General features: G+C 44.0%; 4 protein-coding genes across 4 annotated transcripts; 1 reads left to right on the forward strand and 3 right to left on the reverse strand.

The window, feature by feature from the left end:
- Positions 1 to 2,020: 2,020 nt before the first annotated feature.
- On the reverse strand, positions 2,021 to 6,803 carry LOC120671525. The gene is made up of 3 exons (XM_039951884.1): positions 6,570 to 6,803; positions 6,404 to 6,470; positions 2,021 to 4,775 (listed from the first exon to the last, which is right to left on the reverse strand). Exon 3 carries the CDS (start codon positions 4,333 to 4,335, stop codon positions 3,424 to 3,426), a length of 912 nt encoding a protein of 303 aa, XP_039807818.1. The 5' UTR covers positions 4,336 to 4,775; positions 6,404 to 6,470; positions 6,570 to 6,803; the 3' UTR covers positions 2,021 to 3,423.
- A 6,487-nt stretch (positions 6,804 to 13,290) lies between these two features.
- LOC120670490 (protein DMP6-like) lies at positions 13,291 to 14,321 on the forward strand. Its single transcript, XM_039950597.1, has one exon. The coding sequence runs from the start codon at positions 13,352 to 13,354 to the stop codon at positions 14,279 to 14,281; it is 930 nt and encodes a 309-aa protein (XP_039806531.1). The 5' UTR covers positions 13,291 to 13,351; the 3' UTR covers positions 14,282 to 14,321.
- A 1,825-nt stretch (positions 14,322 to 16,146) lies between these two features.
- Positions 16,147 to 17,914, reverse strand: LOC120669201 (aspartyl protease AED1-like). The gene is made up of 2 exons (XM_039948991.1): positions 17,908 to 17,914; positions 16,147 to 17,456 (listed from the first exon to the last, which is right to left on the reverse strand). The coding sequence occupies exons 1-2, from the start codon at positions 17,912 to 17,914 to the stop codon at positions 16,147 to 16,149; spliced, it is 1,317 nt and encodes a 438-aa protein (XP_039804925.1).
- Positions 17,915 to 22,183: 4,269 nt separating this feature from the next.
- LOC120670826 (cyclin-P4-1-like) lies at positions 22,184 to 23,799 on the reverse strand. Its single transcript, XM_039950991.1, has one exon. It carries the CDS (start codon positions 23,669 to 23,671, stop codon positions 22,982 to 22,984), a length of 690 nt encoding a protein of 229 aa, XP_039806925.1. The 5' UTR covers positions 23,672 to 23,799; the 3' UTR covers positions 22,184 to 22,981.
- Positions 23,800 to 26,180: the final 2,381 nt, after the last annotated feature.

The following is a 26,180-nucleotide window of genomic DNA, read 5'->3' on the forward strand; positions in this document are numbered from 1 at the left end:
GTCCAACAGAGTTCGATTACGCCGCTCGGAAACCACGTTCCTTTGAGGTGTTCCAGGTGGCGTAAGTTGTGGAACAAGTCCGCAACTCTTCAAATGATCGCTAAATTCGTGACTCAGATATTCGCCCCCACGATCAGATCGTAAGGCTTTAATCTTCTTACCACGCTAATTTTCAACTTCATTTTGAAATTCATTGAACTTTTCAATGGTTTCAGACTTATGCCTCATTAAGTAGACATAGCCATATCTACTTAAGTCATCAGTAAAAGTAACGAAGTATTGGAATCCTCCTCCAGCAGTCGAGCTCATTGGTCCACACACATCAGTGTGTATGAGTTCCAGCAAATCCGATGCTCTCTCTGGAAAACCTGTGAACGGCGTCTTGGTCATCTTGCCAAGCAAACAAGCTTCGCATGTCTCGTATGATCCAAAATCAAACGAACTTAGAAGTCCATCCCCATGGAGCTTCTTCATGCATTTCTCGCTTATATAACCAAGACGACAATGCCACATGTAGGTAGAATTCAAATCATTTAGCCGAGGCCTTTTAGCATTTATATTACAGACAGGACAGTCATCAAGATTTAAAATAAATAGCCCATTCTTAATGGACGCCAAAGCCACAAACATATTATTCTTTGAGATCACACAACCATTGTTTTCACTCGCAAAAGAATAACCATCCTTCATCAAACATGAAGGAGACACAATGTTTTGGCTTAAACTAGGAACAAAATAACAATTATTAAGCTCCAAGACAAATCCTGATGGTAGGTGTAGTTGCATCATCCCAACGGCCAAAGCAGCAACTCTTGTATTATTGCCGACGCGGAAGTCAACTTCTCATCTTTCAACGCTTCTACTCTTTGTCATTCCCTGTATCGAATTGCATATATGAGCAACAGATCTGGTATCAAATACCCAAAAATTAACATAAGAGTGAGCGAGAAATATTTCTGTAATATGAACGACAAGCATACCCGAGGTGGAAGAACGATTCTTCTGTGTGGCTAGGTACAGCTTGCAGTTCCTCTTCCAATGTCCTTGCTGGTGAGCAATTCTCAGCAGCAGGGGCATTTGCAGTAGGCTCCTCTGGCAGTGGGTTATCTAGAACATCTTCCTTGTTAGCTACCCTGAGAACAATTCTCAGGTTGCGGATCCAATCCGCGTAGTTTGTCTCATTCAATTTGTTGCTCTCAAGTACGGAACGTAAAGCAAAAGTTTGGTTTTGAACCATTGATCTACAACATAATAAATGCAAAATACTAAGACAAAAGTATTCATGATGGAGTAAACGACATTAAACAATTTAATAGAATTTACTCCCACTAAAATCAATATCCCTCTTTTGATTCTTAGTGATTCAAGACCCACAACTAACACGTCCACTAGTGAGCTTTTGCATCACTACTAGAAGACGAGGTAGATCGGTAAGCAACTCTTGCTAATCACATCTCATATGACTCTTGTTGTTGGGTGACATCTCCATGTCTCGCTCCCAACCTTTATGCCCCAAGGTCCTTAACCGTTAAGATGACCTTGTCAAGCTAACCAACCCTTTATGCGTGCATGTATCCGATACAGCCCGTCTAGTCAGGGAAAACCAGTGGCGCCCTAATTTCATAGACCCACTACCAATCATACAAGACATGGGACAGTGCAAGGTTTAGTTAGTAGGGCACGATAGCTCGAAATTTGTGAGGGATCGTTCTAATTCTACTATGATGCACGTAGTAGTAAAACATTAAGTACGGCAAGCAATATTTGTGAATTAGTATCGCCCTTGTTCTCATGGTGATCTCCATCTCCATAGAACTTGTTCGCCATGTAGATCTCCATCTTCATGGAACTTGTTCACCATGTTGATCTCCATCTCCATGTACATGTGCACCATCCTTCATGTGATGAAAACTCCAAGAACTAGAACTTGCTATTACACCTAATAGCTAGTAAATAAAATTACATTCAGAACTTGGATCATCACAGGTTGGCACGCAGTCCATTACATCAAATGCAACAATTCATATGGCTCCGGCCGAATTGTCATAATCACGACACGCAGGTCATGAAACAATTACACACACGAATCACATACACATAGGGGCCATACCGATCATAAAACCTGCAAAACAGAGTTATGTGATTCCAAAGTCTGAACTTAAAACACCGAAAACTCTATCTTCTGGGCCGAATTTCGCAAATCTAAATTTTGCGAAAACAGCATAGCTGTACTGAACCAAATCTAACTTTTTCTGTAGATACAAATCGATATAAAATTTGCCTCAATCCGAGTTCGTATGCAAAAGTTATGACTGTTTTACTGTAAAACACACTTTTGCAACAAATCGGAATTCGCAGTAGATCCAATCTACTACCCTATGCATCTCATGCATCTGGCTTATGCCCTAAGTTTCGATTCGACCAATCACATTGATCTCCAACCCGTACAGGTGCATTTTGGCCGGTGATTCTCTCTTATCTTCCTGATGGCGGTTATCAATATTTCCATATTTAATTCTGGCGGGAACCAATGTCCTTGGGCTATAAAAGGGGACTCCCTCACCCCTCACAAGACAACACACTTTGAAGAGAAGAAGGAGAAGGGGAGAGTACACCTTAGAGCTATCTTGTAGAGAGTAGGCTAGGGAGTGTGTGAGGAGAAGTCGGGAGGAGTGCCGAAGTTGTCGGCTTCCCTCTGCTCGTACCTCGGCGGATACGAGTCTCTTTCGAGTAAGTATCTAAGTTTGTCTATTTGATGAGTTCTTATCTGAGTTAAGCTTTCGTTATCTTTTGCTTGCGGGATCATCGTCTGTCCTTGTGATGGTTGCTCTAGTCTAAAGGCTCGAGTCATGGACGGAGTCAGGGCCAGAGTAGTAATCGATAGCGTGGACGTGGTGTTTGGGCTAGAGGTTACCGTTGTTTGCATACCTTCTCCATGGTCTGTCGGGGTAGGCGGCAGGTGGTGATAGACCTGTCCGTCCTTCGTAGTCCCCTATATGAGAGTTGGGTGTAGAGCTAATAGCCGGATACTCTTGGCAGACCAGGAGTAAGCCGGTGCCCAAAGTAAGCAAGTGAGAGCTGGTTTATCTCTGTCAAGTATCTCTTCTCTTAGACAACCACACTACCCAATGGCCACCCTTTTCTCTCTTCCTCTGGGTAAACTAGTTAGAAGACCGTTACACCTCCATTCCTCGTGGAAAATATGAAACCCTGAATACTTCCGGGTGAAGTGCTACAACAGTATTTCCGTGCGCTTGCGGACTTCTCTGTGAGAGTTAAGAAATACCAACAAGCATTTCTGGCGCCATTGCTGGGGACGAGCTTAACAACCCCGTTCATAGTGATTGCGCTAAGAAATGCCAACAAGCATTTCTGGCGCCGTTGCCGGGGACGAGCTTAACAATCCTGTTCCTAGTGATTGCGCTAAGAAACGCCAATAGCTGTAGGCATAGTGTAAACTCCAGTAGGTGCAGTCGAACTAGAACCTCCCGCTGCATACTGAGGAAGCTGAGCTGTAGGAGAAGGCAGAGCAGGTAACTGTAAAGGAGCACGTGGTGTAGGAAGCTGAGGTGGAGGCCAATAGTAACTCGATGGAGGATAGTAGTACTGAGGACACGAAGAATATGCAACTGGGGGACCGGCCATCATCTGAACTGTGCCACGAGGAGCAGCAACTGTGGGAGCCGAACCCCTAGAACTAGCAACTGAGGTGGATCCAGTAGAAGAAGAACTTGAACGTTGCCACTTGATGATATAATTTGGGTTTCTCTTGCAAACCACACTAATGTGGCCCTCCTTACCACAAGTTTTGCATGTACCCGAAAAACTACACTCTGAAGCATTATGCGACTTCCCGCACTTGAAACAAATTAAACCTTGTCCTGGAACAGGACGCGTGAATGAGGAGTTCCCACCGTGCTGCGCCAAAAAAGACTGAGCCCCTGATTGCTTGGACTTGGAAGGCTGCTGGGACGGTTGGTTTCCCTTAGACTTCTTGAAAGAGGGTTGCTGTGAGGGCTCTCCTCCCTCCTGGTGAACCCTCTTATGTTCACCCCCTGTGTTACTGGAATTTCCATTATGCCTCTGCTGGAGCATCTTAAGCTGAAACTTAGTCTCCATACCTCTAGCCTCCTCAACTGTTGTGATATAAGTGGTAGGAGGATTCCTTCCCATCACCACCCTGTACTGAGCATTAAGTCCGGTGAAGAACTTCCGAGCCTTCTCACGCTCATCACTTGCCACACTAGGCACAAAGTGAACAATATTGCTGAAATCTCTCTCGTACTCATCCACTGTCTTGTCCCCCTGTTGATTGTCGTTCAATGCATCATTCATCTTGTCCCTGAAGGAGTCCGGATAATACTTAGCCCTGAACCGCGCCAAGAAAACCTCCCAAGTGATAGCACCTCGAGCAGGAGTCCATGCATCAACTGGTGAGGAATAAATAGGACCATGTCCTCAGCAGTCATCCTACATACAGCTATGACCTTCTCCATCTTGCGCAGCCAATCAACAGCATCTGTAGGCGTTCCTAAGCCATCAAAGGTATCCAAGAGCATAGACATCCACCTAGTAAACGTCATTGCCTGGACCGAGGCATTTGCACCACCACTGACAGGAGCTCTAGCAGCAACTGAGTGTTCCTCCCCCCTTCAACCTCTTCATTGCCCTGGTTCACTTGTTCATTGTTAACTTGCTAGTTAACATCACCTCTACCATGACCACGACCTCTCCCACACGCAGCATTGCATGCACTCCTTCGCGGCGGCATAGTTCTAATAATTTGGAAAGACAATAAGGTACGATTAACAACACGTTAACATAGCTGGAATAAGCACATAAAAAATAGACAGAGGAAGACAAAATGCAGAAAATGCCCATGCAACCCATCCTATTGTGCATAAGTGTGTCAAATTTTAATTGCAGGCCTAAATGAAGTTTTATAAATGTTTAGCCTTAAACAATAAGGAAATAAAACCTGGCTCTGGGTACCAACTGTAACGCCCCAAGTACCGATCTACCTGGAGGTTACTACTAAAGACAATAAATCGCACAAAGTATAAATATTTTAGTAAATTTCAGCAGAGTCTCCTCTATAAATTCTAACATTTGCGGGCACACAAGTCATATAAGCAAGATGGTATACAAAAATATTATCAAGAACTCCACATCGACTAACACGACCAATAATCTTAAGCGACATCCAATCGACCACACAACGTTTCTCAAAATCAAAGGAATTATTCAGCCTAGACATTTGTTTAATGAATCGCAAAAATGTGTGCATGCTCATCATGAAGTGGCTACTCCCATCCCATGCAAACTTGATCAGCGAGTATCTAAAAACCAAATAAACACAACAGTGAGTAAAAATACTCAGCAAGCACAACTCAGAACCAGAAGAACGACTGCAAGTATAAGAACAACGGAAAATCCATAACCAATGAAACAGTAGTTTTCGTCTGAAACAAACGTCACCTGAAACTTCCTTTGCATTTACCGGTAAAGCCGAATAAGTGGGGCTTGCACTTATTCAAAGGAACATGAACATAAGGACCAATTTGCACAACCGGGATTTATTCAAACCCCCGGCACTTGAATAATATGTAGGGAAGCACATGCAACTTGAATATTTAATTGAACCAGAAAATCAAAGCATGAACTTGGAGAATCTGACATGTGAAATAAATCCACCCAAATAAATAAAACCCAAGTGGGCAGCAAGAAACAATAAGCATATCCACATAACAAGGAATTCATCATTGCACTTGCCTTAACCTTGTCGGGAATCCGGCGCCACATGCTCGCCACAAGAATTCATGAAACTTGTGGAATAAACCACCCTTAAGAACTAGTTCATATCGACCGAAAGCCTATATACTCGAAGAAATCCCGAACTAAAAGCCTAAACCATTAACTCTCACAATTTCTGAAAATTCGACTAGTTCTCTGAGTTACTCGCTGTTTGGCCCATAACTTTTTATTCTCTTAACCAAATGCAGTAAATAAATACATCTTGAACATCTACAGAAAATTCTCTAAAATTTTAGTATTCATCCGATTTCATGAATCGACTTCTATCCTGGTCTAAATTCAATAAACAGATTACAAGGCAGAATCTGAAATCTGTAACAGCAGCACTGAAATAACATTTTCTTCCTAACGACTAATCGGAATCAGGTGAAACCAGTTTTGTTTGAAAGATAAAAGTGTGCACTACAACTTTTGTTATTGGCACTTCTTCAGATTCTACAACTACTGGCGTGCCAATAGATCAGTCTATGCCACGCAGACTGAAACAGCACAGCAGCAGACTGCTGCGTACAACTTGAGCCAATTTAATCCGTGGTCTTCAGGCAAGAATTAGCAGATTAAAACACGGAAACATAACTCAGATCAATACCTTGTTCAATCCACTAATTTGCTAGACAATCTCTTCCTTTTTCCGTGTACTCCAGCCAGCACCAAAGCTATACGGAGGTAAAAACAAATCAAATCCAGCTATCAACCAGCACCTCCCGTCAATAACAATTGATGCAACAGCCAACCAAATCAATCTGGGAAAGTACCTCAGTTGCAGCAGCACGAAGGGAGTTTCAGCCATGTCAGGCCAATTATGACACAATTGCGGGCTGGGGAATTTGGTGCAGGAGACTGTGGAAGAGACGACGGCGTTGGCTGATTGGAGACACAGAATCGGGCTGTGCGGTTTGGAGGAAGAGGTGGAGAGGATCGGGAGGAAGATGGCGGTGCTAGGGCTGAGAGGAGATGGCACCAGGGATGAGACGAGAAGAGGAGGCGGCGGCGCATCAAAAGGTGTTGGGCACGAGAAGGTGTCTCGATAGATTAAGAAACAGAAACCTAATGCGTATCCAATGGCCTAGATTCATCGGCTCGCCACCAATTCACCCGTTATCCAAACTTGGCATGTGAGTAGTAAAACAGATTTGTTTCGACGAGCCCTGCGCAACCACGGTCTCCGATCATTCATACGACCAGCAATTCAAAAAATCAACTTTTGGTCAACTTCCTAATCTATCTCTACTTGAAATTAAAAAGTTATCTGAATACTTGGGATATTACAACTCTCCACCATTGTCTTGCTGTTGTGGATGTAGGGCATCTCGTTCTTCCATACGTTGCAATTCCTGACGTGCTTCTAGTGTGTCTTTTGTCTTTCTGTAAACTTCCAAGAATGCTATCAGGTTGGGGCAAAGATTCTTTGTGAGGTGCATCACGTCAATTGAATGACGAACATCTAAGACTTTCCAATATGGTAGCTCTCAAAATATGGACTTCGTCTTCCACATTGGCGCCATTCCATTTTCGCTCGGAACAGGTTGGCTACCAGGTCCCTTTCCAAAAACAACTTCTAGATCTTTTACCATGCCAAAGATGTCCTTACCACTACGGTGCATCGGCTTTGTTCGGTGGTCCGCTTGCCCTTTGAAATGCTTGTCCTTCATTCGTACTGGATGCATGATGGAAACAGAGAATGACCCATGTATACAATCTTCTTACAGTGAGTCAACCATATACTATCGGTATCATCTAAACAGTGTGTCCAGGCTCTATATCCCTTGTTCGAATGTCCTCACAGGTTACTAAGAGCAGGCCAGTCATTGATAGCTATGAACAGCAGTGCTCGAAGGTTGATGTTTTCCTGTTTGTATTCATCCCACATCCGTACACTTTCATCGCGCCAGAGCAATAAGAGTTCTTCGACTAATGGTCTTAAGTACACATCAACATAATTTTCGAGTTGCTTTGGGCCCGGGATAAGCACTGGAGTCATAATGAACTTTTGCTTCATGCAGAGCCATGGTGGACGATTGTACATGCATAGAGTAACAGGTCAAGTGCTATGACCACTGCTCATCTCACCGAAAGGATTCATGCCATCCGTACTCAACCCGAACCTCATGTTTCTCGCATCCAATTCAAATTCAGGGTAGGTTCTATCTATTTTTCTCCACTGCGACCCATCAGCGGGGTGTCTCAACATCGAGCATTGCTTGCGTTCCTCTTTGTGCCATTGCATCACCATATCATTCTCTTTATTTCTAAACATACCCTTCAAACGTGGTATTATAGGCGAGTACCACATGACCTTGGTAGGAACTCTCTTCCAAGGACGCTCCCCCCTCGACATCACTAGGATCATCTTTTCTGATCTTGTAACGCAATGCACTGTATACGGGGCTTGCATCCAAATTCTCGTACTCACCTCGGTAGAGGATGAAGTCGTTAGGGCATGCATGTATCTTCTGCACCTCCAATCCTAGAGGGCTAACAAGCTATTTTGCTTCGTACGTTGTGGTAGGCAATTCGTTGTCCTTAGAAAATATTTTTTTAAAAAAAAGTTTCAGTAATTCACCAAATCCCTTGTCAGATACATCATTTGTCGCCTTCCATTGCATCAACTCCTGGGTGGTGCCAAGCTTCTTCAATCCATATTCGTAGCCTGGGTATAACAACTTCCGGTGGTCCTCTAACATTTTCTAGAACTCCAACCTCTCCTTTTCACTCTAACAAACTGCCCGCACATTGCACAGTACCTGCCCCAGATCGTTGCCAGGATCATCTTTTGCTACATCTGCTTCGGGCTCTTCCATGGGAATATTGTCATTGAATGCACCGGATCCAGCATTTCCGGGAAAGTGGTCATCAAAATCTTCTACTTCATTGTCTTTCATGGTAATCCCCTTTTCTCCATGCCTGGTCCAACAAATATACTTCTCCATGAAACCATAAGCGAAAATGTGGCTGTGAAGGACTCTTGAAGAGGAGTAATCATTGTTATTCTTGCAATTTACGCATGGGCAGCACATGAAACCATTCTGCTTGTTTGTCTCAGCCACAGCCAAAAAATAATGCAGACCTTCAATGAATTCGTAAGAGCGTCGGTCAGCAGTGTACATCTGTTGCCGGTCCATCTGCATTATTTTCAAAAAAAATAGAACTAATTTCAATATAAATTTCTTGTATCCATAATTCAAAGGGATCGATTTTAATTGTTTACACGTATCGAATAAATTCAATGTAACCAAGTTAAATTAAATTAAATGTAACATAATATGAATAATTAAAAGATCTGCAATATCCATCATACAATTTGTATAATTAATTCACCATACACCATGATTAATTAAAAGGTCTGCATAATTAATTACACAACTTGACAAAGTAAATAGTATAAATTAAGATACAGGATAATACATCCTACTCACGGGACCTATCAACTAATGTCTCTTTAACCGCCACCCGAAGTCTCGACACATTACGGTCAAATTCTGCCAACCTCGACTCTTCACGTTGTAAGTATCACCGGGGTGTCCGACCCTAGAGGGCTCAATCTATTTGCATAAGATAAACCTAACACGTTCTACACATGCTAGTTATGACTAAGGTTTATCTATGCTATTCTCTACTTACCCCTAAAAGACTTGCAACCTATAGCCAATCCTAATCAAACTAACTAGGAAAGTAAAGTCACGCAAGATAGAGTAAATGCGGAAACGTAATACGGTAAGTAAAGAGGTAAGGGAGAGAATATGCAAACTCCCGTGAAGACACCAAGACACACGATTTAACGTGGTTCGGTTAGGACACCAAGTCCCTCCCTACGTCCACGGCCACTTGTCCAACACGAACAAGTGTGATGCCGAGTCTCTCCGCTTGATCACCGTCTTGCGTTCGCCACCAAGGCTCCCGGCAAGCAAAGGCTAAGTGACCCCAAGTCACCAAGACAAGACCACCGCCACCATCTCTCTCGAAGCGTCACCCACGGCACCGTCTTCACTATCGGAGCTTTTCACCAAGAGGGGTCTCCTTCCCCGCACAAAGTGTCGTTGCCTCTCCACACCAAGTCGGAGGGTCACACGACGAGTACACAAGATGCTTGCCGCAGCGAGACTTTCACTCAAGCTAGTTCTCTCAAGAACTAAGCCTAATCAAGCACTAAGCACTCTCACAAGTGTGCTTAAGCCTATATGATGTACAATGAAGCTCTATGTTGGTTGGAGTTGATCTTTAACTCTTTTATGCTTGCATAGTCTCCAGCAACGTCAAATGACCCGGCCTTGGGGGTATATATAGCCCACACATCCCAAAAGAGCCGTTGGGAAAGGCTGACAAAAATTCTTATCGTCGGTTAAACCGACGCTCCAGTTTTGTCAACACCAGATCAACCGGTGAGTGTACTTTCTCTTCTTCTAGCCGTTACTGTCTTCCAACAGCTACTTGATCAATCGACCGACGCTCTTGAAATCACCGTCGATTTAACCGGTGAGTGCAAGCTCAGAAACCCCCGAAAAATGGAGTCTCTGGACAACTGCACCGACGCTCAATTTTGAGCATCGTCGGTTTAACCGGTGCTAAACCCTAGCCTCAGCCTCTGGGTCCATTGCACCGACACCTTCATTTTTCCCGTCTTCGGTTCAACCGGTGTACTCTGATGACTTGGTCTCCACTGAGCCCATTGCACCGGTGAGTACAATTTTCCTATCGTCGGTTTAACCGGTGATAGTAAATTGTCTCTGTTTTGATCTTTTCGACTTGGATTTCTTCACGGTCTTTTCGATTCTTGTCCTATCTTCTCTTTGTCATCACTTGAACCTAAAAGCCTGAGAATGGTCATCTTAATAATCATATTAGTCCAAGTGTTGTGTGTGTCATCAATCGCCAAAACATTATATTGAAATATGGCATGAGAGACCATTTTCGCTACACACGTCTAGCATTATATCGAGCCATCAACTCGCGATCATCATCCATATCGTGCAACTCAACACTAAATTCACGCTGAAATTTACGATCTGCTTTTGAAATTTTGAAGATGTAAAATGATTTCTTAATCCAACGATGAATATGACCGCTAACAAGACCAACACGCTCTTTAGGATGGAACTCAAGCGAATGTCTGGTACGCTTCAATTGATTGCGTACCGACGTTCGAGTAGACGCACGATGCTCGAAGGCGTCATGTTGCAAAGACATTTCTAAGAAATAAATATTAGTTACAACTCATTATATCCTCATTCAGAAAAAAAATATTAATAACTTCTACAATTACAATGAAAACATATACATCATTAATTACTCATACAATTACAATGAAAACATTAATTACTCTTACAGTTAACAATAAAAACATATACAACAAAATATTAATTACTCTTACAATTACAATGAAAACATATACACCATTATATTCTCATATTCAAGTTTCACAGGCACTTACCAGCAAGTCTGAAAATGTAAACAAATCAAAGTTGCTATTGAGGCATTAGTCATCATGGTATGCCGTGCTATGTCAGCTTCTTTGCCTAAATTCTTATTCTTTGTCGCTCCTAGGCTCGCCCTATCTATATAATGAAGGGTCTAGAAAGAGTTGTAACATAGTAACCACGATGTGACTAATGCCCTAATAGCAATACTAATTCATTTATATTTCAGACTTGCTGGTAAGTGCCTGTGATCTACAATGCAAAATCACATCAACTCTCTTCAATCGTTCTAAATATTTTGACACTCTTCAGTTTGAGGTGAACACTCTTCATCCTAGGCCGGCGCCATAGGATGCAATCATGATTCACACACTTGGTTTCGGGCGCAATATCCAACAACCATCTAGAAAAAAAACCTTATTTCGAAAAATGTATATTTCGTTAACCATGACCCAGCGGTGCTGACATAGCCATTTGGGGCCAACATGATATCTGCGACACCGTGCGGTACAAGGACGTCACCGATCGGCTCACCACAGCACCAATATTATGCCTTTAGTGCAACAACGGCCACGCTGCCTGCGCCAAATGCTGCGTCCGTATCAACCGCAAATGTTGGTGCTGTGACCAGCCAATCGGCAATGTGCTTCTACTGCACCATGTCGCAGATATCATGTATATCACAAATGGCACTGCCATCACTGTAGAGTCGAGGTTAACGACGTACACGTGTTCCGAAATAAAGTTTTTTCTAAACTTCTAGTTGGTTTCAATGTGAGCCTGAATAAATACATCACTAGAGTGTCAAAATAATTCATTCATAATAAAAAAATTCCTACTGTACTCATTTTAATAATTCATTCTAAAAAATTCTACTATCCACATATGATCGCATATACAAGTAAATCACATGAGCTATCTACACTCATTCAAAAAATTTCTACTATCCACGTACTCATCTCATTCTAAAAATAAAAAATATACTACACTCATTTATAATATATAGCCATTTATACAAGTAAATCACATCAACTATTTGGATCAACTAGAACAAGTATACTACACTTCTTTGGATCAACTAAAACAAGTAAATCACATCTACATATGCAATCAAATTGAGCAAGAAATGAGCTACACAATTTCTCTATTTTTGCAATCTAAAATACCTCACATTTCTCTATTTGTAAAGTACAAAATGAGCTACACAAGCAATGAAAGATGAGAGAAATAAGCCCCAAAACTTTAGAGCCGATGGATGGACGGGGAATCAAGACTCTTTACAGATGTGGTGAGCAAATGAGAAAGAACTCTCCCATCCAAGCCAAGAATAACAAGAACAAGTGAGCTAAATGGCTCGTGCGGGGGCAAGAAAAAGGGGATAAAAGGACCAAGGATATTTGTCCCGGTTGGAGCCACCAACAGAGACCAAAGGGCACCCTTGCCTTTGTCCCAGTTGGAGCCACCAACCGGGACAAAAGAGTGCCCTTTGGTCCCGTCCCGATTGGTGGCTCCAATCGGGACAAAAGGGTCCTAAGCCCCCTCCTGCTCGGCTAGCCGTTGGATCCGGACAAAAGCAACATTTGGTCCCGGGCCCAACGGCAGCGGGACAAATGGCCTGGATCAAAGACATGTTCTGTAGTAGTGTCACATTAGCCACTCCTACAAGAATGTGGTCGAACCATTCACGGGGTCAACTTTGCCAAGTCTAAACCAAGCTGGACACGTTCAAAGTCAACTAGTTGTATTTGTAGTTTAAAGTTCAGTTGGTTCCCGACACTAGCACGAAAGAAAATAATACCTTCTCTATTTGCCCATTGCAGTTCTATATTCACATATGCACATCCAATCTCAATCTGGTAACTGACTCGGCAAGGATAGAACGTCGCAATTGGTTATACTAGTTCATATGACTTGCATTCACAAACTACCCGAAGGAACGACGAGTGTCCATAGGGCTTGAAAACTAATGACCCTTGCTTGCAAGTCTCCTCTTGTTTGCTTGCAACACAACACAACCCACCACAATTTATACTTGCACTCCATAAACCCATTCTGCCCCCAACATCGATGACAACCTATACTCGTCATAAAGATCGAGCAAAAAAAGCAACACCAAACCGGCCATGGCGTCCAAGAATCATGCTGATCTCGAGTCCCAGAAGCTCGCGCCGCCAGCGTCGGCTACAGCAACACCCTCGCCAGCTTCTGGTAGCTCAGTGGAGAGAACCTCAGGCTCCGTTGTCGACGCTCACCGTGTGGCGCCAGAGACCCAGCCGCTCCTGGCTCAGTCGAACAGCGACGGCGGGGCCAGGGACGCCGAGGCGACACGGCGGGAGCGTGCAATGGCCAAGGCGTTCCGGAGCACCGCGGAGCTGGCCAAGCACCTGCCTACCGGCGCCGTGCTCGTCTTCGAGGTGCTGTCGCCGGTGTTCACCAACGGCGGCAAGTGCCAGAACGTGAACCGTGTCATGACGGCCTGGCTTGTGGGGCTCAGCGCTGCGGCGTGCTTCTTCCTCTCCTTCACGGATAGCTTCCTCGACGCCAGGGGAACCGTGAGGTACGTGGTGGCCACGCGCACCGGCTTGTGGGTCATCGATGGTACGCCACCACCGTCGCCCGAGGAAGCCGCCAGGAAAAGGCTCAAGTTCATCGACTTCAACGCGTTCCTGTCGTTCATCGTCTTCATGTCCGTGGCCATGTTCGACAGGAACGTCAGCGCGTGCTTCAACCCGGTCATGTCTTACGACACGCAGCAGGTGTACAACGCTGTGCCGCTTGCCGGAGGGTTGGTCGGGACGCTGCTCTTCGCCAGGTTCCCGTCGACACGGCACGGGCTCGGGTTCCCGTTTCCCCCGCCGCCTGAGACCGAACGGATTCTTGCCGTGAATTATCAGCTGATTTCCCTGTGTCGTGTCTCCTGTTGTCAGATGTTTGTATATCATTGCTTGGGATATTCCCAGACGTGCATTGTCTGCATTTTTAGTTTGCGTATAAGTAGAGTGCACGTATATTGCATGATTAATTTCAGTGTTCCACGCTTGGCTTATTATTAACTCTTGAAGAATATTCAGTGGATTTGAGAGGAATTTGGGATTAGGGAAAGAGAGGAACAGTAGCCATGAAACTCAGGTTGGGGAAAAATTCTGGTTCAGATCCCCTCTCCCGATCCTTCTCTTTCTATCTATTTACTCTTGATATTTTTTACTTTAGTCCATCGAATATATCTAATTTACAAATACACACCAATACTCCCCCACCTCAAGATGGGGGCAAATACATCATATAGACTCATCTTACTACAAAATATAGAAAATAATTTTTCAGGCAATCATTTAGTCAAAATATCAGCTACTTGACTAGCTGATGTTACATAAGGCAGACAAATTGTTTCCCGTCTAAGTTCTTCTTAATAAAATGATGGTCGATTTCTAAATGCTTGGTTGTGTCCTGATGAACCCCATTGTTAGCTATATCAATAGTCGCTTTGTTATCACAATATAGCATCAAGGCCCAAGGGCTTGCAGTTAAAAAAATTTAACTCTCTGAGAAGGATCTACATCCATCAAAGCTCCAACACACACCATGACCCATAGCACGAAACTCAGCCTCAGCAGTAGACCGTGCTACAACACTTTGCTTCTTACTCCGCAAAGAAATTAGGTTACCTCCAAGAAAGGTAGAATAACTAGATGTTGAGCGTCTATCATCCAAAGAACCGGCTCAATCAACATCAGAATAGCACTCAACTTGTAAACTTCCTTGGCGAGTGTATAAAAGACCTTTTCCAAGACAACTCTTAAGACATCGCAAGATGTGATAGACAATGAGATCATTTAGGATCATGCATAATTGACTCACCACACTTATCGCAAAGGCAATATCAGGTCGTGCGTGGAGATAGGTATGTAAGTCTCCCAACAAGTCTTTGCGATAACATTCTTGATCCAAAGGAGTCTCCATATCTTCACCCAAACAATGATTTTGCTCAATAGGTTTGGGTGCAGGACTGTTGGCAGTCCTTAGCCTAGACCCATTACTCCGCAAGTGCACAGAGAGTGATGTAGCTTTCACCAGGCAGTATACCTGGGATATCGAATCCAAGAAACGATAGAGGCGACTAGACCTAAAACTATTCAGCCGGACCCATCAAGGGAGAAGAGGTAAGAGGATCTAACTTCAGATAGAATACTTGTTATCTAGATAACTTTCTATTCACTAACTTGATCTGCTTAGGTGGCCTCAAAGAAAAACTCAGATTGGGATGATAAGGGAGTCTAATGACAATTGGCTACTGCTGCTGTGTTGCGGGAGCCAAGGAGTTGAGGATGAAGGCATGCCTAACGCCAGGAACCTCGATATTTCAGAGAGGGAGGACCGGCCATGAACAACAAGCTATTCTGCAAGCTGGCTGTGATGTGGGAGCGACAGTGAATGTGAAGCTTCAGGGAGGAGCGGCTCATGGTTTCAACCGGTATCTTTGATATTCAATTCGGTTTTTGACGCGGCGCAACTTTCCGGCTCTTGACGCAGGCCAAGAGTACCGACTGTTGTTGCAACAGGTACCAATGTCTAGTATCAGTACCAGTTCCAACATGTGCTGGTACTTTTGGCCTGGGACTTTGGCTTGTTTTCCAGTAGTGAACAACGAGCTTATCTGTCGGGTGGGAACGGGGCGACGTGGCCCAATGACGTGCCAAAGCCGAGATTTCGTATTAGAGAAATAATTTTCTCACATAAATCACTTAATAAGTGCCATTTATTGAGCGTAGATGAGAGGACATAACTAATAGTAGAAAAGCATCGTAGTATGTGGTACCGCTACTTCATAGACAGACTGTTGCTGCATGCCGATATAGTAATAAGCATGCATTATTCACGATTAACGACTTGCGAGGAACTTCATTTTCTCCGGCTACGGCTAGCAGCTTTCTTGGATGAACCCAACCTTCCCTCCCTGAACGTCGTACACCACCTCCACTGTCTGCTGCGCCCGGTTCCCGATCACCGCATAGGGAAAGTCTCCCGGCAATGCGGCGAAGGCGAGACAGACGTAATTGAAGGAGCTATCGCCATCCACGAAGTACAACATCTGATCCACGTCCGGCTGCAGAATGGCTCCACCCTCGAACTCGAGGATGACGGCCGGGACCTCGAATCCCGGCAACCCCGTGAAGTTGTAGCATGTGTCGAGCATACGGTAAGCCGGTGCCGGACGGTACATGGACATCTGCTTCCGGAACTCGTCACGGAGAGCGCTGTAGATCGCCGGCGGGAAGAAGGTGAATGATGTCCCCACCTCGAGTGCTGCGAGGTTCGACTGCGTGGCTGGAAGCTCCGTATCGCTGACGTTGAGGCGAACGAGCTTGATGAGGTAGCTGTCCTTGTAAAGCGGGTCGTCGACCAACGGTGTGGAACCCGCGTTGCCACCGGAGAAATCGGGCAGGGCGCCGCCGATGGAGAGGAAGCCGCGGGAGCTCTTCTCCGACGCTGGCAGGCAGTAGGAGATGGCGGCCGTAGCATTGCTGGTGGGGGACGAAGAGGTAATCAGCCGGGACACCAAGGAGAACCTGCTCCGGCTCAGGTCGAGCAGCCCGCTGGAGCCAGTGAAGTGGATGTTGTCCACGTCGATGCAAGCCAGGACGAAGCTCGCGACGGTCACCGATGGCGACACCGTCAGCGTGTCTTTGACGAAGGTGCCATTGGCCGCGACGGAATGGTTACTCATGAACGTGACATCGAAGGAACAACCCGATCCGTGGCACACGGACGGGCATTCCGGGCCGCACGAGACAGGGGCGAAGGAGGACGACCGCCCGGGGTTGAATGCCGGGTCGCATGGCACTTGACCGCTACGGCATGGCTTGCACCGGAGCGTCGAGGTGCCGCTGCCTAACCGGAGGGTGTCGAAGTCCATCGGCAGCTGCTGGGCTGGTGTGCCGTACCCCACGGTGACGCTGTAATCCAGGCTGCCCAGGACTGCGCCGTTGACAGTGCCGGCGATGGGGAGCGTAACACTTGATGCCGGTGCTGGGGCAGGGGCGGCTGCGGCGGTGGCATCAGCCTCGCCGGACTGTACCGCCGCAAGTATCGTCCTGAGTCTCTGGACATCGCGATCGAAGACGTCGGTGGACAAAGGCTGCTGCTGCTGCCTTCGTCTCCCAGCGCCGTTGAGGGGCGAGCATGGGCTCGAGCGGTGGATCAAAGGCAACTTATTGCCGTTTGCCGGGCCTACAAAAGTTTATAGTTAGTACGACGAACAATATTTGCATTTCATCAAAGGTTGAACAGGACGCGTGTCGATCAAGATCAATATGTGATCTCCACCAGAAGGAATGGACGAGCAGGTCTCCGTCGGCGTCGAGGGTCGTGACTCGTCGTTCGATGACCGGAGACGAACGAATCGCCGAGACCATGGATTGTGGCTGGTTTCGTAGGAGCTACACAAATGAGGGAGAAGGAGGAGGCCGAAGAAGATAGCGGAGGCAACGGCTGGAGCCATTCTGGTGCAACTTGTAAATGAACGTGCGTGGCCATTCATCCTAAGGCACTTGTCGATATATATGCAAATGAGATAGGTATATTAATGTTGAATATTCTCGAATGGATGATGATTATTGATTGTCCTGTCTAGGTTGGCTTCTACAGAGGTCGTTGTTCCCAAAGACAAGGATACAGGTACCGAACATCGCATAAGGATACAGGTAATCAACAATGGCATGTAGCCATGTCCTGCCATCAACCGGACGAGGTTTCCCACAGCCACTAGAAGGAGGCGGGAAAATTACACAGGCGACAAACCAGCTAGAAACTAATATGAAAATGGACGTCTATTATTATCATGGTACAGATTTCATGGATTACCCACTTAATGAACTTGCATTTGTAAGGACGTCCACTATGTAAGAAAGCTTCCTAGGAAACACGGGTTAACTCACGTAGAAAATACATTTTTTTGTCTCCAAATTTACGTCTTTGATGTGAAGTTATAAGAGACGCGCTTTTTCTACGTCTCATATATGAAGGTCATTCGAGACGTGCTTTTACAAATCCGCATCTTCAATAACTTTCACATAGGAGATATTGGTTATTCACAAGCGTCTCCTATGACTTCACATAGAAGGCGCATGTTGCCAATTTGGGTCTCCTATAATGAATTAAAAAATAAAAAGGGATAGAATATATATATATATATCACACATTAACATGTTTTATCCATTCTTTACATCACAAATTCACATGCTTTATCTAGTGTATACATCATAGTGCCTCCTCTGATCACACATACATACATTTGTTCATACATCTATCATCTGTGTTAATACATACATCACGGTGTCTCCTCTAATATCCTACCTTACTTTAAGTTGTTCCCAAGGCCGCTTGGTTTGAAGAATGCTGGTGCAGCTTATCAATGAGCTATGAATTTGATCTTCTATGATTTGCTTGGTGTTATCTTGGAAGTCTATATTGATGATATTATGATTAATCGGTCGGTCTAAACCATCATTTGGCTAGTTTAAAACCTGCTCTTGAGATGATGCGCTGGTATGGTTTAAAGAGGAATCTACTCAAATTCGCTTTTGGTATATCGGCTGGAAAATTTCTGAGTTTCATTATTCATCAGAAGGGCATAGAGATTGATCATAAAAGAATCGAAGCCATGAAAAATGTTGAGGCTCCTACTTGCAAGAAACATTTGCTGAAGGTTCTATGCAAAGTGAATTTCTTGAGAATGTTTATATCTAACTTGTCTGGAAAGATTGATGCTTTTACACCTATCCTTTGGTTAAAGAATAAAGATGAATTTACTTAGGGGCAAAACATCAAGAAGCATTTGAGAAGATCAAGCATTATTTGTCTTCACCACCGGTACTCAAAGCGTCTAGGAGAGGGGTTCCTTTTAGGCTTTATGTGGCTGCAGAGAACAAAGTTATTGGTGTTGTTTTGACTCAAGAAACCGAAGACAAGGGGCATATTATCACTTATATAAGTCGGCGGCATATTCATCCGGAGACCAGGTATACTTTTATTAAGAGGTTATTTGACTCTATACTATGCTTGTACCAAGTTGAGGCATTATTTACTATCTAGTACTTGCATAGTGTTGTATCAAACCGATGTGATCGAGCATATGTTACACAAGGTGATTTTGAGTGGTAGAATCGGCAAATGGGCATATGCACTTGTGGAATATGATTTGTCTTGTGAACCATTGAAATCTATGAGAGGTCAAATTGTAGAGGATTTTATTGTTGAGCATCAGAATAGTGAGGAGCATGATTTAGAAGTCGGCTATATTGCTTGCATACCATGAAAGTTGTGTTTTGATGGATCGGTTTGTGATGATGGTCAAGGAATTAGCACTATTCTTATTTCCTCGAATGGTGCACTTTTTGAATTCCCAAACCATTTGGAAGAAGGTTGCACTATAATCAAGTCGAGTATGAAACACTTCTATTTGGCTTAGAGTTTTTGCAATCTATGGGCGTGAAACATATTGAAGCCTTTGGTGATTCGTTTCTGATGGTGCAACAAGTATCCAAGGTATGACAATGCCATAATGGATCTCTAAATGCGTATCTTAATAAATGCCTAGGGGTGTTGAAGGTAATGTACCTACCTCTGAACCATCTCTACCAACTAAAAGTCAAGAAGATCAAACTGATGATGATTAAGGTAGGCTTTCCTGTTTTACCCTACTTCTTGCAGAATTGCATGACATCACGTAGCTTTTGTTATTTGCTTCATATGATTGTTGCTATACTGTTAAGTAGCTATACATGTTATTGTATAGCTATAGGCTCGGCTAGAAAGGTAATTTTGTTGGAGCTATATCATTTTAACTCCATCTATTTTGTTGCAGGAGCAAGATCAGACCAGGTTTCCATACAGATTAGCAGTCCCTGGGTGCTTTTGTTTTGATATATGAGATGTGAAGGCCTTTTGTTTCGCACTTTTACTATATTTCTGGTTATCTTGTACTCTACAGATAGGGATGAGAGGATTGGTTAGTGCTCGTGCTACGATTATTGTACATCTCCAGTTATCTGGACATGTGACTTAGGTTCTAAAATTCACAATGTGATCTGTAGATCTCTAGTTGTCTGGACAAGTGACTTAGGTTCTAAAATTCATAATGTGATCTGTACATCTCCAGTTATCTGAACAGGTGACTTAGGTTGTCTCTAATATTGTCTGGTTATTTAATTATCTGAGATTACTATTATACGATTCAGATTCAGATTCAGATTCAGGCAACGTATTTGTATGTTGGCTTAAACATCAGAGTCCCTTCGTAGTACTCATTGAACAATTCACCCTTTTCAGCTCCTTGCAGAAGTTATCTTTGCCTCTTAGCTTCTGAAAGAATAGACATTATATACGAGGCATTCATCTTGTTCCTACTGCAAGGCCTAGCATCTGAATCCCTGCAAACTCTTGTACAATCATATTTTCATTGTTTGGTTTGTCTAGCATATCCATATTGATACTGCTATCTGTCGCTGGTGCATATCCTGCTTGCTACTGCAGATTTATTGTATTATAAGTTCAAGCAACAATCTCTCACTGTTGGAATGCTGTGACCGGGCTTTGTTTGGTTATTCATATCCTATATTATATGCATTTACCCATATCCATCCTATATTCCCCCGTTACCCAATGGGTATGGACAAATTAAAGCGGGCAAGTTACGGGGAGGGCATTGATTGGATAATTAACTCATGGGTATGGGTAGGGGAAGGTGCGGGTATATCCAAAGCTTGGCCAACGGCAACGTGAGGTTCAGATATCCAGCGGCAACTCTACCCTCTAGCGCCGCACCAAGCCCTCCTCCAGGAGCCCCGCGCTGCCGCCCCTCCGCAAGAGACGCATCGAATATATCATGGATATGAATTTTCAGATTAACTAACATTCAGAATATTTTGAATAATAAACTGTTTATTATACATATATAATAAGGACAGGGATCTAAATTGCCTTTGTGCCAAATGAGCCCATCACTGTCATCAAATAGCTTAAAGTTTCTGTTCCATGCATTTCACAAAGAAACTATGAAGTGCTTGGATTTTGCAAAGCATAGAAAGCCAGTGCAACCTAAAAATTAAAATTTGCAAAAAAAAAATGCATCAATGGTTGCAGCAACGTTAACGCACAATAGCATCATATTGATTTCGGGCACCCATATTTAATGAGGCACATAATGGTCTTTTGGCTTAATGCTTAAAATGCCCTAGGATTCCTAGAAATTATAATCTGATTCTCATTGTTATGAATGAGCATGATTTATATTCAGTCACATGCATTGCTGTTTTTCCATGTGTTCCTGATTTCTTTCTATCACAATAAGAGAACAAGAAAATACGTTAGTTAAATCCCTGTCCAGAATTCTATCATTTTCAGAGTCCTTTTAGTTTTAGAGTCGATTGTCTTTACAGTTTTAGAGTCCTAGTTTTGAGTTCTTTCAGTTTTCGAGTCCTTTCAGTTTCTACCAGTTGTGATTCCAGGGTCTGTTATGTTGTTAGCATGTCCTAATTCCAGGAAGTAGTAGATTCACTTGATTTTCTGTTAAAAGTACTGTATTTTATGAAGATGTGTGGGACTCGTTAATGAATATTTTGCTGTTGCTTTCAAAGCATTGTGGAGGACAATAACAAATTACCTGTATAACATTTTCTACAAACTAATAAGAATGAAGAATCAAAAAGATATAAAGTACGGATTTAATTTCACATAATATATACAGGGGCATAAATAGACATTATTTTCATCTCCAATTTTCAGCATACAAACCCAACCAGGGTCAACGTATATTCTCCAAATTCAACATATTCATAAAGAATATCAACATATTGCGAACAGGAAAACTAAAGCCAGCATCCGTTCAAGGCTAATCCAATTGCACAGACAATCTGCACACAGATTAAAAAAAAAAGAATAGGTAACACAGGTGATCGTACAGAAAGAGCAACACATTATTCCCCCTTTTATTGATCTGAAAGTCTTACACAGAAGAAAAGAATCAGACAGAAATCCGGTAATGAAAAACAACATCCTAATCACAAGTAAATCCAGTACTCCACTTGTAAGTGACATCTGACAGAACTAAAGGACAATAAACTCTCACTGAGTTAGCAGTAGCTCCAGCAGTATAAACACTAAAAGTTTTGTGCCCTTTTTATTGACTCCAAATCTTGAAAAAACAACTACTAGTAGTAGTAATAAACAGACTAACCACTAAAACTTCAACGTACAAAACACATTATTGTGCTCTTTTTATTGACTCCAAATCTTGAAAACCACGTACTAGTAATAAACTGTTTCCCTGAGCCAACAGCCGCTAAAATTTGCTTGACTCCTCTCCACCTATCCACTCCAGACTATGGTGACGAGCAGCTGAACCCTGATCAGACGCTAGACGACGCCTTCTCCAACCTGGAGATCTTCTACTCGCAGCTTTGCACACACATTACTGTGCTCTTTTTATTGACTCCAAATCTTGAAAACCACGTACTAGTAATAAACTCTTTCCCTGAGCCAACAGCCGCTAAAATTTGCTTGACTCCTCTCCACTCTAGACTCCGGTGACGATCAGCTGAACCCTGATCGGACGCTAGACGACGCCTTCTCCACCCGGGAGATCTTCTACTCGCAGCTTTGCACATCTGCAGCAAAATAGACAGACGAGCAATCAAAAGAAACTAAAACCACAAGAATTCTTAAGTGAATTGAATGCAAAATTTGAAATTCAAATCCTAATTGGACAAGACGACAGGGGGCGGCAGGCGAGCGCGGACGCGGCGGCGCTCGTCCTCCTCTCCGGCCGCCGCGTCAGCCTGCCTCTTCTTGCAGGCGCAGCCGCCGCTTGGCGCCCGAGGCCCCCGCTCTAGGATCTGGCAAAACCCGTCGAACCCATGGCTGTCCACGAACAGGCGGAACTCAATGGCGCGCAGGAAGCGGTCCTCGAGGCCCGCCATCTCGCCGGCGCGGATCGCGCCTTCCGTGCTGGCCTCAAACACCGCGGTCCACCTCCTGGGCGGGTGGCAGCCGAACTTGGCGCCGATGAAGACCGCGGCGGCCACCAGGCGGTGCGCGGTGGCCGGCTCCACCAGGATCCCCGCCTCCCTGCCGGCGGGGCAGCGGACGAAGCGAGTCAGGTAGATACCGGCGAGCACGAAGCAGGTGCCGTCGATCCGGACCATGCCGCGGGTGGACGGCATCGACCGGGTCAGCAGGTGAATCCGCTCCAGGAAGGCGCGGATGGGGACCCTGGGGGCCGCGCCGCCGCGGAAGGCGCGGACGAGGCCGGTCTCGGCGGGTCGGGAGGCGACGGCGGCGGCGTAGCGGCGGGCCTCCGCCTCCACGAGCGCCGCGAGGAGGGGAAGGGATCGGGGGATCCCCCTGTCGTCCTCGCGCAGGACTGGGGCGGCGACGGCGGCGGACATGGTGGCAGCGTGGGAGGGTTTCGGTGGATCGCTGGGAGGGTTTGGAACTTGCGAAGTTGCGATTGGATCTGCTGGAGCGAAAGCGAGAGGGAGAGGGGGGAGAGAGATCGTACACGCGGGGTATGAAACCGTATATACGGATGTATCCCATACGCATACGCGTACTTTGTACGCAGGTACGTAGTTTTTTTCTCTCTGTTTTTTTCTTTTTCTTCAGGACTTATCCGTTTCGATTTTGGCTGTTCGATCTGGTGGGGCGGGGCCTGTAGGGAAAACGAAGGCGGTACCACCTGGCTAAACGTTTGTGTGTGATTATTATGCATTGTCAGTTGGCTAGTTTTGTCGTTTTTTTCAGATAGTGGATTAATCCAGCCTCTATATTCACGTTTAATTATTATAAAAATTCTTAGACTCTAAACCTCAAAAGAAGAGTTTTCCCCGAATATACGAAAGAAAACATTAAAACAAAAAAAGAAATTTAAAAGATTAAGTTTCAGCTTTTTTCTTCGTTCACGTTTTAATTTTGCAATGCCTTAACACATAATAAATCCATCGAATCTCTCACCTACTTAGAAAGTTGATGTCTGAATTGTCTGTTATTCGTCAAATCTTTTCACATAGAAACGGCCGATAAAACTCGACCTGATGTAGAGATCTCGATATCGCCTCCATGAAAGGAATGGCACTAAGAGGTGTCATCAATATCAATACCAGCATAATATTAGACTAGAATTTGCTCATATCACTACTAGAAAACAGGCCAAAGGTCCTGGTGGCATCAGTACCGGTTGCAAAAGCAGCTGGTATCTTTGGCCAGCGGCGATCAAAGATATATGGTTTGATACCGAGTTAAAGCATTATTCGATACCAAAACCCCAGTATAGGCACCGGTTAGTGCCACCAACCGGTACCAAAAGAACAAAGAGAAATAGGTACTGGTTGGTGGCACCAACCGGTGCCTAAAGGGCGGACAATGGCACCGGGTTTTGTCATGACCCGGTGCCGCCACGTGCACACAACAAAGGCACCGGTTGGTAACTTCAACCGGTGCCTGCCTATTATTTGGCACCGATTGTTGAGCACCAACCGGTGCCTTTGAGCCACGCCTATAAATACCCCAACCCCTCCCCCATCCAAGCTGCCGTGAACTCACTGTTCATGGCAGTTGAGTGAGGGGAGGGGATGCGGATTTTTGTCTTTTTTTCAAAAAAAGTTAGTTATTTTTCTCCATAACTTAGCAATTGGTTTTTAGAAGCAGTTATCACATAATTTAGTTTATACATGTGATAATTATTTTTAGTTGTAGCATTTTATTGTAGTTATATGCGTTATCAATTTATTTGATATGTGAATACTATCAAATTATTGTATTTATATGTTTTATCAATTTATTTGATAAGTGAATAGTATCTATTCATTATAGTTATATGCATTATCAATTATATATTTGAATTCAAATTTTGTATGGAAATATTATCAATTACATATGCAATGGTGTTTTATTTAGTTCCCTTCAAAATTACAAAACTTTACAAGATTCCACATTCGAGATTCATGCTGCGCCAATTCGAGACCCGCAGCTCAGCTAGGCCAAAAGGCCACATACGTCGTTTTTTTACAAAAATATAAAGTTTCAAATAGAAAACAAAGTTTTTACACAGTCATGCAGTCAGAAGGCCATATGCATCGTTATAATTTTGTAGTTCAGTTTTATTAATAACGTATTCAATATTAGTTATAAATTGGTAGTATGAATGAACTATTTGTACACTACAATGATGTATACAAACGTATTGTGGACTCAGATGAGTCGGCAATGGATGTTCGACTGTTTGAACAGTATCAAGGTCCCATCAGGCTACTCTTCGAATATAAAGAGGCTACTGAACTTGAAAGAGAAGAAATTCGCACACGTAAAGTCCCATGACTGTCACGTGTTGATGACGCAATTGATTCCAGATGCACTTAGAGGTATTCTACCAGCTAATATTCGAGCAAAAATTATAAAACTATGCGCCTTTCTCAACATAATTTCTCAGAAGGCAATCGATCCATAGAGTTCAAGCAGGCTACAAGAGGATGTTGTCCAAAGTTTAATCAGTCTTGAAATGATATTTCCTCTATCATTCTTCAATATTATGACGCATCTTATAGTTCACCTGGTCAAAGAGATTGGTATTCTCGGTCCTGTTTTCCTTCATAATATGTTCCCTTTTGAACGATACTTTGCAGTCCTAAAGAAATACGTTCGTAGTTGGGCTCGTCCAGAAGGAAGCATTGCGAAGGGTTACATCACAGAGGAGGTCATTGAGTTTTGTGTTGACTATGTGAAAGAACTCTGCCCAAATGGGATTCTGGTATCACGTCATGAGGGGCGGCTGATTGGAAAGGGCACACTTGGAATAAAATCAGTAAATGCCATAGATCATGCCACGTTAAGCAAAGCACATCTCACAGTTCTGCAACAATCAGCCTTGGTGGCTCCATACATGGAGGAGCACATGCAAAT

This window comes from Panicum virgatum, chromosome 4N, assembly GCF_016808335.1.
Source record: "Panicum virgatum strain AP13 chromosome 4N, P.virgatum_v5, whole genome shotgun sequence".
NCBI lineage: Eukaryota > Viridiplantae > Streptophyta > Magnoliopsida > Poales > Poaceae > Panicum > Panicum virgatum.

What these genes read in the sequence shown, in the direction of transcription:
- LOC120671525 (XM_039951884.1), bottom strand. Translation starts at nt 4,335, where the DNA reads ATGAATGATGCATTGAACGACAATCAACAGGGGGACAAGACAGTGGAT.
- LOC120670826 (XM_039950991.1), bottom strand. Translation starts at nt 23,671, where the DNA reads ATGTCCGCCGCCGTCGCCGCCCCAGTCCTGCGCGAGGACGACAGGGGG.
- LOC120670490 (XM_039950597.1), top strand. Translation starts at nt 13,352, where the DNA reads ATGGCGTCCAAGAATCATGCTGATCTCGAGTCCCAGAAGCTCGCGCCG.